Raw genomic sequence first — 17,315 nt, 5'->3', positions numbered from 1 at the left:
TCATTTACTGAAATGCATGCAATACTGTTCGGGAAGCACAGTAAAATCAGCATGTTGTCAGATATTTGCTAATAACTGCTGTAAAAACCAAATGTCACGATATATTTTTGAATTAACACACTGACAAAAATGACATGCTGATCTTTAATTATGACCATACACACAAACTGAGTAAATTGGGTCACAATTATTATTTGCACTGTATATCAAGTGTAAAAAAAACAAACAAATGTATATCTTATGTACATCCATCATTGGCCACAACAGTAACACTAGGAAAAATCTCACTGCTGTTTAAAGACTTGATTTTGTTCTGCAATCAGGTAGAAAAAAAATACAGTATATGCAGAAAAGAGTGTTGCCAAAGTGACATAGGAGATGTAAAGATGGGTATATCAGATATCAGATGCAATTTTATATTAATCCAGTTTAAGACACAAAATGATCATTTGTAAAGTCTTGACTATCATTAAATCCTCAATCTTCACATTTCTTCTGCAAAGAATAGATTTTGAACCCCCTGAAATACATAAATGGGACATTACCCATCATAGGAAGTACTAATTAATTAATGCACAACTAAATATTGTACAGATTCTAAAACTGACAAAATGCAGTCTTAAGGGTACAATACATTTTCTATGCCACTCATCTGCCACCTACATTACTCTATGAGTACATGAAGATATTTTAAGTTATGATCAGCGTATGTAAACACAAACTAGATGCATTTGACAAATACCATTTGGTTGTGTAAGAGTTTTACAATGTAGCCTATACTCCTATAATAATGTGAGCTAAAACAAATGACTAATTCACATTCCAGTGCCTCAACAACACAAAGGCACTTTTAAGGTGAGACTTACACGCGCATCTCCAAAAAGTAGAAAACAAAGTAAAAGTTATTGACAAAGTTCAGATTTAATACACAGTCAGACATTTTTCAAGCCTCTTAACTTTGATATTCTAATTATTTCAGACGCATCTCAATAGGTTATCACTGTTGTACGTTACAAGTAAGCATTCAGTAAAATGTTAGTTATAACTCTTCAGGTTTTAACTATTCAACTCCAATTAGGGCTCATGAATTGACAGCTGGAGATTTTGTCACCTGTTTGACCGGCGTGTCAGTGGGAGTCTGAACGATACACGTGTCATTGGGCAGCTGTTGAGACAGTGATAACGTGACGTGTCTCTGTGCCCTGCTGCTATCAGACGCCACGCGTCCCCGCCGGGGGTCCGAGTCGATTTCGTACCGGTAGTGGTACCCCTCCAGAACATCTCGACATGCATCTCTCGTATCGGTGATCCACTTCTTCATACCTTTGCGGTTCAGGTAAAGCACAAAGAGAAAGACCATGCCCACCAACCCCAGCACCAGCCCCAAGAAGACGTACGACGTCTGCAGGGAGAGATCCGTGACCTCTGCCAGGACCGGAGCGACACACCCAATGGCCTGTACACTGAGCCCCCGCAGTCGCGTGTTGGTCAACCCACCTGGCGACGCACATTTCACATCATCCACGTCTACTTGAACTCTTGTTGTATTCAACCATTCAACAAAACTGTGGATTTCACAAGAGCAGGAGTAGGGGTTGGCGCCCAGATGGATTCTGACATCTCCAAGCTTCTCCAGCTCTTGAAGAGCGTCGGCCCCGAAGGTCCCGAAGCCGTTGCGTGTCAAGTCCAGCACCTTCAGATGATTCATGCCGGAGAAGGTGCCACTGTAGACGGCCACCAACGAGTTGTTCGTCAAGAGAAGCTCCTGCAGACTGGGAATGTGTGAGAACATCCCCGGGGGCAGCAGGGCGAGGTGGTTCCCGGAGAGGTCGAGGCGGAGGAGACCTCCGAGGCCGCCCCAGCGCAGCGCCGTGGTGAGGTCGGTCAGAGCGGTGAAGTTGTACAGTGAGCAGCTCAGGTTGAGCTGCTGCAGAGGACTGCCGGGGATGTAGAGAGCCTCTGGGTGGATGAGAGCCAGCCGGTTTCCACTGAGGTCCAGGAATCGCAGGTTGCCGAGGGAAGAAAAGGTATGGGACGCCATCTCTGTAATGCTGAGGAGACCACTAATATTTTAATATTTGGTTCTGATTCGTTTCACATTATTCTCATGATGAAAAACAAGTCACGATAAATGAATAAAAAAAAAAAACCCAACATATTAACTGAAATCAAAATTTATTCTATACACATCCAGAGGTTTAGTCACACTATTCAAATATGACTTGATAAACACAAGTGAAAGCATTAAAAAAAACAAGATACATTCTCACCTGTTATTGCTTAAAATAACATTTGTGACATTCTCCAGCTGTGTAAAGGAATCGGGTCCGATCTGGTGTATGTTATTCCCTGTGACAATGACAGTCTTGACATATCCCGGTAGGTTTTGCGGCACTGCGCGCAGATCCTTCGAAACACACTTCACTGTGCGGGTGACGGTGAAACACTCACAGCCCAACAGACACTCCAAGCACTGGCATGGTGCACAAAGAAGAATTCCCCAAAACACACGGAGTGCAAAAATACTCATCTCTAAAATAGTAGCCGATTTTAAAAAAGAACAAAAGAACAAAAGAAAACAAAAAAAGTTTCAACAACAACAACAACAAAAAGTTACCAAAAATGAATTTCAAATGCAGGAGACTAATCAGACCCTGTAGTGAAAGAGAAGACTGCTCGCTTCCAGCCTCCGCCCTCCTTCATGTGCTCGGCTGTGGAAATGAGGGGTCCTGTGAATTGATGGTGGTTCTCATCACAGAGGATCTGCTGGATGGAAAAAGGTGCGCGTGGTTCCCTTAAAGGTACAGAGGACGATCAGGGCATCCACAGCCTGTGACCCACACCACTTTCAGCCAGGGCACACTCGAGCAGGCTCAGTGTGGAGCGCATCCAAAAATGAAGTTACAACGAAAAATAACAAAACACATGTAATAAGGACTAATTTATGCAAGGATATACAGCAGGAAAGAATGATAAAAGGAGCCGTAAAAACAAATGTAAAAAACAGCGTAATGGACAAAAATGTAATGTAGTATTGCTAATAGATTTTCTTATTTAGCAGGACTAAAAGATACATAGGTAAAGAGCAGCAGTAATAATAATAATAATAATTAATAATGATATAATAATACTGTAATCCCTTAACACATACAGACATCTCTACACACTAAAGAAAAAAGCTATTAAGGAGAGAACAATATCACGTTTTTTTTCCCCACATGTGACTCTTCCATCATTCTATCTTTGGTAGCAAGTTCTTATTTCTCAGACAAATGATGATTGATGAATACATTCAGAATTAAGATTCCATGATACATTTTGAAGCAACTCATCACCCCGATGAATATTCGCGAGTCTGGAAACATGTTTATCACTGGCATTCATGAAAAATGCATCTCTACATTTGCTCTACAGAAGCCCAATCTGCAAGGAGATAACTCATTCATTATACTGTAAAAAAAACAAAAACGCTACCACAGAACACAATATGATCAAATGTAATGGAAAAACTTAAGGGTTGTACTAAAGATTTTCAGAGAAAATGATCAACTGTGACATCATATAGTCGTTAACTGGAAAACTAGCCACCACCAGGTTTTGTCCCTAAATATCCTTGAGATCACAACCGACGACAGAATCCCCTCGTTTGTATTTTCTTGACCGACAAGCATCCCATTAAAAAGGAATTACACACGTCAGTGGTGATGCGTAAAGTGTATTCCCAGTCTGTGAGTCATCCCGGTGCAGCTCTCGCTACATTACTGTAGGTTCAATGTCAGGATGAATGTGGCAAGGACTCCGCACAGCATGAGGAAGGGCAGCCAGGTCTTCAGGAAAGCGGCCCAGCTGAAGGATGAAAAGAGGGTAGCGTGTTAACGTCATCGTCAACACCGTCAACACCGTCAACACCGTCAACACCGTCAACACCTGGACATTGACGGCATGGCAGAGAGGGTAAAACCTGCACTGTTTTCAGGTGATACTTTAGACGGAGAAGGGCAACGCGAGGTGTGTCGAGCGATCACATGATCCAATGTCGTTACTCCCAGAGGGCCGCAGAGCTCCTCGCTCGCCGTGGATGCTCCCCCACCCTGCGTCCTCTCGTCCTCTCCACCCAGCCAGCGCAGGGAGCCCCGGCGGAGAGGTGACCTCCAGCGGTGACACAGAGGGGAGGCGCTGCTGTCGGTGATGAATTGCGTGGCTCTCCTTCTGTTTTTAAAAAGCCCCTGTGCTGTGGGAGTGTGAAGGCAGCGCCAACTGTGACGCCAGCAACCTCTATGTGGGTCAGCGGAGAATAATGGGGGGGGGGGGTGTTCTCTCGGCCATATGTTTCTTAACCCGCATCCATCAACATCTTCGCAACATATTTGTGATGAAGATGCTTCACGTGTTTCGCCGAGTATCACCAGGAGGCACATTGATCTTACTGTTTTGATTTATGCACAAAATAACTGAGGACATTTTTAGTATTTGTTTTTTGAAACAAGGCTTCTTGGCAATAAATCTGAGATGACTGAAAGGCCTGATCATTTATTTATTTTCGAAATGGTGCCTCGTGAAAAAAAATCACCCAGTGCCAAATGTGCTTGATGGATCGAAGTCCGAGTAAATAGGACTTATTGGCAATTTACAGACGTATTTATTTAACAGACGTGTGTGTCAGTAGCATGTATAAGAGCCATACAACAGCTTTTCATTGCCTCCTCATGGTGGAGTTGGCAAGCTGACTACTACCAGACGACTCGCACACTGTGAAAGGATCGTGTCAGGCTATCCCATCATCTTCAATTTTTTTTGGAAGGATTTTGATAAAACGTGTTCCGTGGGGGTGGGCATTGCTATCTCAGAGGATAGTTTGGTTTAGAGGTGCGAAAAAACATCTGGTACCAGAGGCTGATACAAATGTGGCCCAATTTAAAAAGACACTTTTTGTGGCTATTTCATTATTATAACTTGCTCCCAATCCTCCCTTCTCCCAGTGGTCTCATCCTCCCAGCATAGAGGGAATAGTAAGTTATAAAGACATCCATTATGATAAAAATGTGTTATACTGGGTTATTTAGACATAAATAACTTGACTTATCATACAACTTGTATAATCATGAACTGCAAAAGTAACAGTAATCTTACACTAAAACCTAAAAGTACAATCTTACTGCACTTAAAAATGAATGGCAGATCATAGAGTATACTGGGTCGCCTCTATTTTGCGTCTCCTTGACTAAGACATCTAAAAATGTGTACGTAATTGAAAAATCAAATGAACTAAATATCTACCAAATCATTGCTGTCTGAACCTGCAATTTTTTTTAACCTTTACTGAAGTAAATGCCACCAATCCAACTGTCCATGGATATAAATGCACGTGTCGTTGTTTGTGTATCTGTGTTTGCCCGGAGATGGAGATGCAACCTGTAAATGTTAGACTTCACTTTTCTGGCATGTATTTGCTTTTTTTCTTCTTCTTTTCTTCAGCAACACCTTCACACCGTTATTCACAGGACACTTTGACACGTGGGCAGAGTGAGATGGAGGATCGGAACCGCCGACGCTGGGAACAGAAGACAACAGTCCAACACTCACCTCACATGTTTCCCGTGAATGAGAGACAGCACACACAGGTTCACCATGTTCCACGAAGTGCTGTTGTCGTAGCGCATGAGGTTGAGGGCCATGGCCACATGAGAATGGCAGTTGTCTAAGCACAAATTGTGCTGCAGTCAGATAGGAGAGAATTGTTAAATATGTTGCTAATGCGGTCAAAGCACGTTAAATACTTGTGTGCTGTTAAACACTGTCTTACCGGCCTGCATTTGTATTCCTCAGATGCATCGTGCACCGCTTTATCCCATGTAGCTGCACCGTTACCGCAGACTTTGTCGACGTCAAGCTTCCAATATCTGAAAAGGAAACATGTTCATCATTGTATTTAAATATATATATATATTTTGAGAAGAAATTATACATTCAAAATACAGATTTTCAAAAATGGACTCACTTTGTGGGTCTTCCAAACCCCATGTTGTCCTCCTGCAGAGAAAAGGTTAGATTTCAACAATAATCGTGCATTTTACCGTTTTAATTAATCATTGTTACCAATAGATGCAGCAGAATTTCAATTCAATTCAGCTTTATTTATACAGCACCGCATACAACACTGTCGTTTCGAGGTGCTTTTAACAGAGAGAAAACCAAACAAATCCATGTAATAAACCGGGAAGGACAGTAAAGGATTGCCGTCACTGCACCTTGGCTTCACAGTAAAAGAGTGCATTGTAATTTCAGTCCCACCGAATTACATGCAGATCGGATTTGCTTACCGACACAAAGTAGGATCCTGCGAAATCCCGAATGACGCCCAAAGAGGTGCAGATGCCCATGTGACCGATGAAGGGAAGCACCCACCTGCAGGAGGCACCCAAACACCACGCATCACCCACAAATGTAGCACAACGTGCACTACAACACGGGTAATTTCCAGAGATATTCATATACACGATGAGCTGAAATGAGCGCTTCTTTTCGCCTTCGCGAAATAACAACCTGCAGCTTCGAGTTGTCACACGAAGCGCTTAAGCTACAGCAAGCGACAGCTATAATGACGCGTTAGTAATCTTACGATAGAAGAGGGATGGGTGTCCACACAATGCAGTAAGGGTAACGACTGATTTTTCTGTCGGTTTTGACGAAATCGCCGTGGTAGTTCATCATTATGTCGATATCGTCCGCCTCCGCCATCACAGCTCGGAGCGACACCGGGGAGACAGCAGTGGCGCACGCAAGCACCGCAGGCACGTAAAATCCGCCACCGCCGCGGGCCGTGAACGCAACACGGCTCAACTGTGTGGCTCGTCTGTGGCGTTTGGGGACCGTCAGAAGCTCGGATATTTTACAATCATGTAGAGTTCAGTCTTACGCTTGCTTGTGGGTTGTTGTTGTTTTTGTTGTTGTTTAGTACCAAAAACGCCAAAGAGAAAATACCAACAGAGTGGTAAAAAAAAATGACTACTACATGATCATCACAAAAGTGCAACGCCACCAAACAATTTTAATGAACCCGAATTTGTGCAGATTGATGTCTGGTGTATTTTCTATAATTTGCACATGCTGGTGTTATAAAGTGCGTGGCGGGATAACAAACTGCTCAGTAATTGAATTATTTGGCTGTCAACCAACCTGTCTGTGTGTCCATCCATCTATCCATCCATCCGTGATCCGATCAAAATAGGAGACTCTAATGATTTATTTCCGAAGGATTTGTTCCAGAAACAGAATGATTCAGTATGGACATGAGTTAATTGCGTGTATATTAGAAGATGCACTAAAATAAATTTAAATATGACCAAAACCCTCATTTGGCTGGGACATCTGTGAAGTCTCAAGTGACAAAACACACCAGGGATAAAACCTATATTAGTGATTAATTGATAAATGTTCCACATTCAGTGTAGTTTAATGTCATTGGGTCATACACCTTTCAGTGGGACACCACCAAATTTCCACCAACTGAATACCTTTATCCTGCTCATATTCATTTAAATAAGGTTTCTTGTTGTTTTTATGTGTGTCAATGTGCAACCTCTATTTTCCAGTAATTAATTTGTGTCTGTTTAAGGGATACTTGCTGAGGCTCAGTGAAAGGAGGACACGCAACAAAAAAAAACAAACCATAATGAACATTTATGAGAAGCTCGGGGTCTCACCATGGCCTGCCCCCAGAAGCTTGTTTTATACATCTCCTCCATAGCTGTAGCAACTCTTAATTTTCAGTAAAACCCCCCAAAAAAGAACTTTAATGTGTTGTCATTGTTTTTAATGATTAATTTATCAAACGTGTGCATAAGGCTTTTTTTTTTTTCTTTGCTTCTCATCCACTCGCCCCGGCTCACTCAGCCATATCACCGTAACCTCCACTCCACCTGAAGCTGGGTCACCTCATTACTGCACAGCACACGAGGAATGAGCGGCTCCCCTAACTACTCATGCTTGCGATGTACTCTGCTCCCATTTGTTGTTCGATAGTCAGCAAAAAAAAAAAAAAAAAACAATGGAAGAGACACTGATAAACGAGAGGAAACTTCACACAGTAGCGTCACAGACAGTATATCTTTCTAACCTAGATAACATTACAGCTGCATGTGTTGAGTAACTGGAATAGCAATAGCGTTTTCCTCAAGAGAACCAAAAGGAGCACACAAACACTGACAAGTCGGTGTTCAGTATTTTATTGTCTTTTTTTTCCCCTCGACAAACTTCAGTACAGGGTTTCTCAAAGAAAAACAACATAATGAGCAAAGTAAGACACATGGAAGCCCTGCGAGTCCGTTCATCAATAGAGAATCGAGGCGTTTTCTCACTTTGATCACAGAAAAACTCCATGCAAGCAGAAGTGAACACCTGGCTGCAGCAGAGCAACAACGCTAAAGCCGCGCTGCGAGGAGCAGCGAGAAGCAAGAAAACCTCGTCACGACTGCGTCCTCTGTGCCCGGCTGTCATTGATCATACAACATCCGCTGTCCCACTCAGACCCGGCAAGTTGGACTCTGAAATGTCAATTTAAAAAGATGTGTGCAATCAGCGGGACTAAAATGAGAAACGGTATGAGAAAGTTTTGAGTTTGTAAAGTAATACCGCTTTTATAACTGAAAATTCGCCTGTGGAAAACAAACGGGAAAAAAAATCAAATAAAAAGGAGCCAAAATGAAGTATCAATGAAACGGACAAATCCAACATTAATCCTTGGCTGTTGAAATTAGAGATGACAACCTTTGGCAGGAGAACCCTCTTGCTTTCCTCACGGTTGTAAACTAAACAAAAGTGTGAAAATACATTTCATCAGACCATCACCGACAACGTTCACAAATCGGTGAGTAACGTTTTTTTCTGAGACTTCCTGTGACCCTCGTCACGGGAAATTAGGCAAGAGTCTAACTTAGTATCGATGACTTGGACAAGCAGCCTCTGAGAAATGAGCGGGCACGGTGACGCTCGTCTCCCCTTCAGTGGATCAAACCAGAGACGTAACACAAGTCCCGCTCTCTGGTGTGTGTGATCTGATGCTTCGCAGTTCACTCCGTGGTCACGGTGACCTGAAAATAGGTCACCAGACCGCAGCATTCTCCTCTTACCTGTTTGTAAGTGTGTGTGTTGAACATAAAAAAAAAAAAAAACCTGTGGAAGGGTCTTTTGTTGAACTCCATCTTTCTTTTGGGAGAAACTGGGGAGTGACGTGAAAAGTGCTCTTCCAAAAGGTGCTCCACCTCCACCCCCACCCTACCCCCATGAGGCAGCGGGGCAGGCTGAGGTGTTGTTGGTGTCAAAGGGGCGAGAAGGGCATGACGTCTGCCCTCGATGAATTCCTCTTCCCAGAGTGGTCTCCCCCCCCGGCCCCCTCAAAGGACGGGGGAGGGTGATGCATAGTGCTGAGATGTGACATGACATTCACTCAGTGTTCTGTCAGACGAGGTGGCGGGGGATTCAAACGGGAGCTGGGAGAGTCGCTTGTTTCTTAAGATCCATTCAACAGAATGGAAGGGAGTGTTTGCTTAGCTTGGCCTGCACTGCACTTGTCCGTCTGAGCTGTCTTCGTCGTCCGAACCGTCGGGGCCGACGCCGCGCAGGCCCGTGATGCGGTAGCCCATGTTCAGCAGCATTACCTCCAGCGGATCGGCGTTCATGCGCCGCTGATTTGCCTGAGCAGCACCCTCCATGTCCTCAACGATTCGCCCGTTATCGTTGTCCGTCTGCCGCGCAAGAAAGCAAGTCGCATGGTGAGAAAAAAAAAATAGAATCCCTCTTGTTAACCCTTTTGCTTCTAGATGCATCTTAATTTTATGGCTGCAGAATTGTGCAATGGGTGGGGAACGGTCAAAAAAACTAAAAATAAACCAGGAAGTTATTCTAGATTGCATCTAGGAAGTCTGGGAGCCACCTCATATTTTAGTACACTACACTTTAGTACATTTCTCTGCTTCCTGGTAGTCTTTGAACGCCAAGATATCATGAACTACGCGCTATTGCGATGAGGAACGTGCATGCCAGATTCTGCAGTGACGGGGTAGCGGGAAAAGAGTCACTGAGGCATTTTAAGACTCAATAAATTTGCTCACCTCTGGTCTGGGGCTCCATAATCGGACCACAGGATCGATTCCACTTGTTGCCAAGAAGCAGTAGCTGGGATGCGGCTGCAGGCAGTTCACTATGGACTCGTCCCCCTGCAGGATCCTCACCAGGTTAGTGGTCTCTTTTTCCCAGATGAAGAACGAGCCATCGTCTGAGCCACTGACGATGTACTGACCTTTGCTGTGGAGAAAAACAACAACAAAAAAAGAAATGATGTTCTTAAGGAAATAATATATTCTCTTGGAAACTGTCTCACATTCACCTTTCACAGTTTGACCAATTACTTCACCAGTCACAAGACATTGGAAGAGTGCACGGGGAATAATCAGATCTATAACAATCTCTCAGAATATTCACATTTTTCAGACGAATCTTTTCCCATCTCATAAAGGCTGAGGTGTTTGTTCAGAATAACACACCTGCCTCTCATTTCTTACCTTCAATGGCGGCACGGAGGTCATTTGATTGGATATTTTGACTGATAACAAAATGTAAAATTACTAACCCTAATCAAAATCACTCATTGCATATAAAAGCTTGTCAAAATGTATGCGAGTGATGTGATTTGTAAAGTCATGTAGGGTGAAAGAAACAGTCAAATATTTGTGGGGGAAGAACAGTTTAAAAGTGGAGTTTGCAATAAGGAGGCAACTGCAAAATCTGAATGACTCATAACGTTCCCTTACTTTTGTTTTCCCCACCAAGACGGTTAATGTTAAAGACAAGATTATACGAGTTTATGTGCCACCAGCTTACCTTTTTAACCAATCTATTATAAACAAAGTGTTTTTAGAGTAAAAAGTATTTCTCCTGGAATGGCTTTGACACTAAAGCTGTTGCGCGAGCATTATACAGCTGGCTTTATTCACCCACCGGGTCACTTTTCATTGCTAAGCAGAAGACTGCCCTCTAGTGAAATTACTGCAGACTGACAGGGAAGTGTGACCGACCTTCCGAAGAAGTTGGCCTCTTTGATATCGGTGGTGGTGTTGCAGTGTCCACAGTATCTGTGCTTGTAGTCAAAGCTGCGTTCCCTCAACACCAACTCGTCCTCAGGAATGGACTCCTTACGGCTGAACGAGTGGAACCGAACGGAGCTGTTGGACTTCTTATCATCAGCTGGAGAGATCAAGAGAAAAAAAACCCAAAACATACACATGAAGACATTTTTGCCGTGACCGTTTACACACAGTAACAGTTTATACATCATAAAACACACTAACTGCTCTCGAGTCACTCAAAGGGTGGTCTTCGGTTCACAATCCGTCTGTGCGCATACTTATTGAACAGAAGCAAACGCCAACCAGCGAAGTGCTTTTTCGCTTTTTGCCCACCTGACTCCGTCTTTGAGAAGAGAGCGGCCTTGATGTCTTTATCCAAGGCATCGCAGGCACTGCTGTGCGCCTGCTCAGGAAACTTTCCTTTGAAATCTTCCAGACACTCCAGAGCCTCGGTGACATACTTGAGCTCGAACAGACAGCGTGCCAGCCTGAAGTGTGCCTTCAGATGGCCGGGGTTTAAAGTCAGCGCCCTCAGACAGTCCCTGAGGGCGTCGTAATGGTCTCCGTCCCTGAAAGGTCACAGAACGAAGACGCGTTGGTTCTTTTTGTCTTAAAACCTTGGCGGAATATCGTAGAACTCGTATGTACCACGGGAACACCTACCACTTGCGTTTCATGTACGCTGCAGCCCGGTTACCGTAAAGCATGGCGTTGCAGCTGGCCTGATGAATGCCTAAACTGTATAGTTCAATGGCCTGCGTCCACTGCTGCCGTGCAAATGCATCGTTGGCTTGTTGTTTTATCCTTTCCAAGTGAGGAGGGAGCTCAGCAGAACTAAAATAAAGAAAGAGACATGCTCAGTGTTGGTAACAAACTAGTGACAAAGGGGAGCCTGAGATCTTCCTCAAAACAACAATGAAATGCAAAAACAGAGCTTCACCTCGAGTGCAACTTATTTCCAGCAAAGTGTCCATGGCTGGTTGAACGATGAATTCCATTGAAGACACCATTGGTGGTCTTTCCATTCTGTACGTCACCTAGAAAAGCAAGAGTTTAAGAAATGAAAAGTTTCCCCCAACATTTAATTGTTATCGATTACTGCCGACTACGGTGATTAGATACCGTTTGTTGTTATAAATGGCATATCATATCTACCTGTTGACGACTGGCATTTCTTTGGAAGCAAGTAGGTATATGGCTTCTGTTTGAACGTCAAGTCAAACAGGTACACCTACCAGAGCCAAATAAAATAAATACAGTGAACCACAGGACTCTGCAAACGAGCATTTCGACTCTAAGCGTTCATGTTATGACAAGTTACCTGTTCCCCGCCCATGTTAACCAGCAGCTCAGTGCCATCCGGGCTGAAAGTTACATAGGTGGCCACCAGCACCCTCAGGCGGTTATTGTAGTCCGGGAGCTTCACCGGCAAATGTCCTAAAGCATTTAGAGAACGTGAAGTCTTCCGTCACATCCAACCTCTTCGTGACCTGCTCATTTACCGCTTTCGTCGTTGTACAATGTCATTAAAAGATATATATCCTAATAAATATTGTTGCCACATACAGACCTGCAACATAATACTGCCCGGCTCCATCTGGAATGGGTTTCTGCCTTTCACAGAACGTGTGCACAGCTGCTGATGAGCCTTGACTCATCGACTTCCTGTGGAAAGAGCAAGAGAGTTGGTTTTACACGCCTTGGCGCTCCACATCGAAACGCCCACATTCAAGCGTCTGTCCAATATCCATCGCAAAGCGGCAGTGGGTTAACCTGTAGTTGTGAATCATCCTGATGTCATAGAGGCGAACAAACGGCCCGTTGGCTCCCACAGCCAGGTAGTTGTTGTCCCGCGGGTTGACCGCCAGACACTTGGCTTCAATCAGCTGACCACAGAACTCCGTCAGGTCGATCAGCACCTCAGAGTGTTTGCTGCTCTCCCTCAGGTCGTACTGCCTGCCACGGCCACGGGGAGGAAAAGGACCATTTGAATTGAGGGGCCAATTAAAGTGTTGTTTGCATTTTATTCACGTGCCAGCCGAACCTGATTATTCCATCTTCTGCGGCGCTCCAAAAGGTGTTGGGCCACATGGGTGCTGTGGCAATGCGCTTCACCCTGTTCGTGTGGTCAGAGAACATGTGGATGGTTTCCTTCACCGTCAGGTCGTGCACGTGGACCTTTGTGTCGGCGGCACCTGTGATCAAGATCCTGTCCCCGGAGTGAGGGAGGAACTGAGAGGATAAACACAAAAGTTTCACATGTATCTAGGGAGCCCAGCTCACACCGTCATATCAACCCAAAGAGTATTATTTCATACTTGGCACCACCTTCAAGTATTTCACCTAAAGTCAGACTGCTATGTGCTCCCAATACAATTCAGTGGTATAGTCATTAAGTAATTCTCAAACTCAAAACGATGCAGATGTCCCTCTAGTGGTACATGGAGGAAAAGGCCCATTTTTAATCATAAAATCTAAATGATTAAAACAAAACAAATTGTATAAAGTATAGAAGCATAATGTTCATATTCAAAATAAACAATCTTTGCATTATTTTATGATAAACATTTGAAGTTCTCCATCACTGTATTTATGAGATTAATACCCTTGTTAAGATGAAGTTAAGTGCCTGTTATAATTCTTTTGCTGTTCTGTACAGTGGTCCCCAAAAATGGTTAAAAAAAAAAAAGTCCTCATATTAGATGATAACTTGTCTCTTTATGATCCGTCGGTAGATAATCGTCTCCATACTCTACGCGTCCACTCAGCGATCTGTGCAGCTTACCTTCACAGAAAATATATTTGCTGCATGGCCTGTGTGCATAGTTGTAAGCTTCTTATGCCTGAATGGGTCCCAGATGATGGCATGTTGATCATCCGACCCTGAAGCGAGCAAACTGAACAACAACAAACAGGACAAATCAAGACAAATATGTGCTAGCTGCTGAGTTCTGATGCCACAAAACGTCTTATTGGATGGAAATACACAAAATTGGCAGTTGCTCAGTGGATCGAGAGCATTGATCACAGGTGCTATTCATACACATCAGGTAGGTGCTATGTAGAAAATGCAGGATTTGATGAGGCCTCTTTAGAGCAGAGACACAATGTAGAGGAACACAATGGATCTACGGTTTAAACTATTTAATAAAGGCTACAATGACAACAATCAGAATGGGAAACACAGTACAGCATTACTAGTCAAATCTGGTGGGTGAGAAATTGAATGAGAAGCTGAGAGGACAAACGAAGCAAACTGAAGTGTACTGCATGGTGCATTAAAACAATTAACGTAATAGTATCATGCTTTATGAGATGCAACATGACGTCTCAAAATGTCATGAGGAGGTATAATTTTTTTAACCGACGATGAAAGATCTGAATCGTCTCTGTCAGGACGAAGGGAATGAGTCACTGTGTAGTTTGACGCGTAATAAAATGAATGTGCATCAAATGTTGCTTCCGTTATAATACCTCTGGGACATTGTGAACCTACGTTTAGGATAATGTACCAAATATAGGAACAAGTTCTGGAAGGACTGTGTGCCGCTCTACAGAAGAGATCCTGAGAGTCAATGGCAGACTGCAGTTGTTTTGGCATGTCAGTGCAACATGTCACTGAAACGTAATGTTAGTCTGGAGACCACACATGGAAATCACCACAGCTGAAGTTTTAATCTATAGAGTTCAGTGTTTGATATGATCATAGTGCATTTCAAGAGAGACTTACTCTCCTTTCTCGTTCCATTCCAAACAGTTCACACAGCCCGTATGGCCCTGTTGGAACAAGCGATTTCAAACAAGACTGTCAGAAAAGTCAATAAATATGACACATAAGTATCTTGTCAAGATTCATATCTTTTTCCACAAAACAATTGTGGAAGTCATCAATGACCTGAAGCTCAGCATCCAGCCCAAGCCTCTTGATGAAGGGGTCAGTCACGTGGTAGGACCTTTGGAAGCCGGATGCTTTGTTGTCCTGAAGACATGAATAAACAGGTCAAAGCTTTGCACAAGAGATTCCGGCATATGAAAAAAGAAAACACGCCGACTGTGCCCTGGTATCATTCAGGTCATGCCCTGGCATTTGTTTACTCACCCTGATCTGCCGGTGCAGGATATCTCTGGTGATGTTGAAAGTCGTCATGGCCTCACCGCACAACATAATTCAGGATCTGGGCTGGAGGTTTCCCGGGGTCAGAGCTCTGGTGACATTTACTCCTATTTACTTATGGCTCGACTGCAGGAGGTGGGGGAAACAGATCAGCGGGGGGCGTGTTCAGTTAATACCAGATGAAATGCCAAGATTAGATACAATAACATTTATGCATTAGGTTTATTTACATATGAAAGGCATGGCCTTGACCAGCGGCTGAACAAAAGCACATCCAACAGTGTTAGCTGGTCTCCAGACTTTGCTCGCTGCACAGAGAGTGTTTGCTCCGGTCAACAAACACCGACCAGGCGCCTCCATGAGCTAACAAGCTAATGATAGCGACGCAGCTCTGCCAGTGCCGCTGCCACACAAGCCAGCTTAGCCGCACGGCGACACTTATTAACACGTTCGAGCCCCGTTAGCCTGCAGGACACGTTAGCCAGCTTTACACCGGGCCTTTCGGGGACCTGTCGTCCACCGAGCAGCGCTAGCGTCCTGACGGAGCCTCGCTAGCGAAACAACCGCCACTTCATGCGACGTTTAGCGTTTGCAGCGCTTTAATTACAACCTGCGACACCTGAGTCATTCTCACCGCTTCCCTGGATACCAAAAGGCTTCTGTCACGAAATGTCCATTTAAAAAAAAGCCACCCAGTGGACTCGGTGCGAGTTTGTTGACAGGTTTGTAGCTAATACCTTCTACGACATGAACCGCCTCCCTCTGACGTCATCACGCAATTTTGTTCAGGCCCGACACCACCAACACTTCCGGAATGCTTCGCAGTTAAAACCCCATCCCGGAAATTCATGATAACGTTTCACATTCAATACAATAAACGTACACAACCAAACTAGTTATGGACTAAACCTGTAGCTTGTATTTCTGCAATAGAAAATGAAGACCTGAAAGTTACCGACTGTTTTATTTTACAATTTCTACTGATTTCTTTCCACATTTAAAACTCTACAGAAAATAAAAAAAATACAAATCATGATTAAAGTGTAGTGCTGTGGTCAGGAGCTCACAATTAATACACTACATTCAAATGTCACTGACAGGTCACAAAAGTAGTTCATGATATGATGACACTCTTTTTTTTTAAGTGTTACTTTTGTCAGACTTGCAAGGTTCAAAAGGTTCAAAAGGTTCAAAAGGTTCAAGACAAATCAAAGCTTTATGGACCAGAAGTAACATTTTTAAGTCAGTTGTTTGACTCTCAGTTTAAGCTCTGGTGTAATGTGCTCCAACCTCCTTGTGTTGCTGAGGGCTCAGTATTCTAGATGAGCTACAAATGTCTAACTTTTTTTTACAGAGACCTTTAAACACTTTGTTACACTAATCCAGCCTAATGAAAATGAATGCATGAATAAGTTACGATGAATAAATAAAGGTAAATCAAGATCCATGGAGCAACTGCAGAGAGACTAAAGAGACACATGCACAATGATATAAAGACTTCCTGCACTGCTCACAGAGGAAGACATGGAGGATCTTTGTGATGCAGAAAGCAGCCAGATGACTGAGCAATAGATTATCAAGAAGCCTGGCACACACAAGATATTTTCAAAGATATTATCAGCGTCTCAAACTAATTGCAACAAAATACTTAGGTTAGTTTAGCAAGTTGTTTTGAAGATAATTTAGAAAAACTATCAACATTTCACTATGTCCTTAATTTGGTTTGACCCATATATGTGTAGGTATACATCATGAGTTTAGGTGGCTCCTTAATCAGTGAATATTGTAGACACCCAGTATATGTTATGTTTTGAATATGAATGTATTATCACTTCGTTAAGAAAATCTATATACATAAAATTTAAATGTGCAGACTGGGTCACTATTGGAAGATTTCAAACTACAAACTGAACTTTGTCAATCACTATTATATTGTGATCGATGCTCTGCATTATGACTAAAATAGTTCTCAATCCGTTTGCTTAAAATGAGTTGTTCTAGAAATATTGATTTGGGATGTAAAGGTATTTGTACTGCTGCTCCACAATTGCCTCTCCTGCGTTCATTTCTTTGGAATT

General features: G+C 43.3%; 3 protein-coding genes across 4 annotated transcripts; all 3 read right to left on the bottom strand.

Annotated features, from left to right (window-relative positions):
* Window positions 1–1,081: 1,081 nt before the first annotated feature.
* LOC308133236 (trophoblast glycoprotein-like) lies at window positions 1,082–2,530 on the bottom strand (the record flags this gene model as incomplete). Its single annotated transcript, XM_080500537.1, has 2 exons — window positions 1,082–2,051; window positions 2,271–2,530. The coding sequence occupies 2 exons, from the start codon at window positions 2,528–2,530 to the stop codon at window positions 1,082–1,084; spliced, it is 1,230 nt and encodes a 409-aa protein (XP_080356663.1).
* A 308-nt stretch (window positions 2,531–2,838) lies between these two features.
* Window positions 2,839–6,754, bottom strand: LOC308133638 (transmembrane protein 222-like). The gene is made up of 6 exons (XM_080501103.1): window positions 6,620–6,754; window positions 6,321–6,405; window positions 5,999–6,030; window positions 5,804–5,900; window positions 5,584–5,714; window positions 2,839–3,846 (listed from the first exon to the last, which is right to left on the bottom strand). Exons 1-6 carry the CDS (start codon window positions 6,736–6,738, stop codon window positions 3,759–3,761), a joined length of 552 nt encoding a protein of 183 aa, XP_080357229.1. The 5' UTR covers window positions 6,739–6,754; the 3' UTR covers window positions 2,839–3,758.
* A 1,455-nt stretch (window positions 6,755–8,209) lies between these two features.
* Window positions 8,210–15,994, bottom strand: wdtc1 (WD and tetratricopeptide repeats 1). Of its 2 annotated transcripts, none has more exons than XM_080501525.1 (16): window positions 15,872–15,994; window positions 15,223–15,363; window positions 15,019–15,102; window positions 14,854–14,900; window positions 13,909–14,020; window positions 13,168–13,355; window positions 12,897–13,079; window positions 12,694–12,788; window positions 12,445–12,560; window positions 12,279–12,354; window positions 12,064–12,160; window positions 11,787–11,957; window positions 11,457–11,692; window positions 11,073–11,241; window positions 10,110–10,302; window positions 8,210–9,743 (listed from the first exon to the last, which is right to left on the bottom strand). In XM_080501525.1, the coding sequence occupies exons 2-16, from the start codon at window positions 15,286–15,288 to the stop codon at window positions 9,546–9,548; spliced, it is 2,031 nt and encodes a 676-aa protein (XP_080357651.1). In that variant the 5' UTR covers window positions 15,289–15,363; window positions 15,872–15,994; the 3' UTR covers window positions 8,210–9,545. The 2 variants fall into 2 exon arrangements, with proteins under 2 accessions (XP_080357651.1, XP_080357652.1); XM_080501526.1 differs by lacking the exon at window positions 15,872–15,994 and adding an exon at window positions 15,468–15,838.
* Between the last annotated feature and the right edge of the window lie 1,321 nt (window positions 15,995–17,315).

The sequence above is a fragment of the Blennius ocellaris genome (assembly GCF_963422515.1).
Source record: "Blennius ocellaris genome assembly, chromosome: 8".
NCBI lineage: Eukaryota > Metazoa > Chordata > Actinopteri > Blenniiformes > Blenniidae > Blennius > Blennius ocellaris.
The sequence above is the reverse complement of the archived record's forward strand: the minus strand, read 5'-3'. Positions and strand labels throughout refer to the sequence as shown.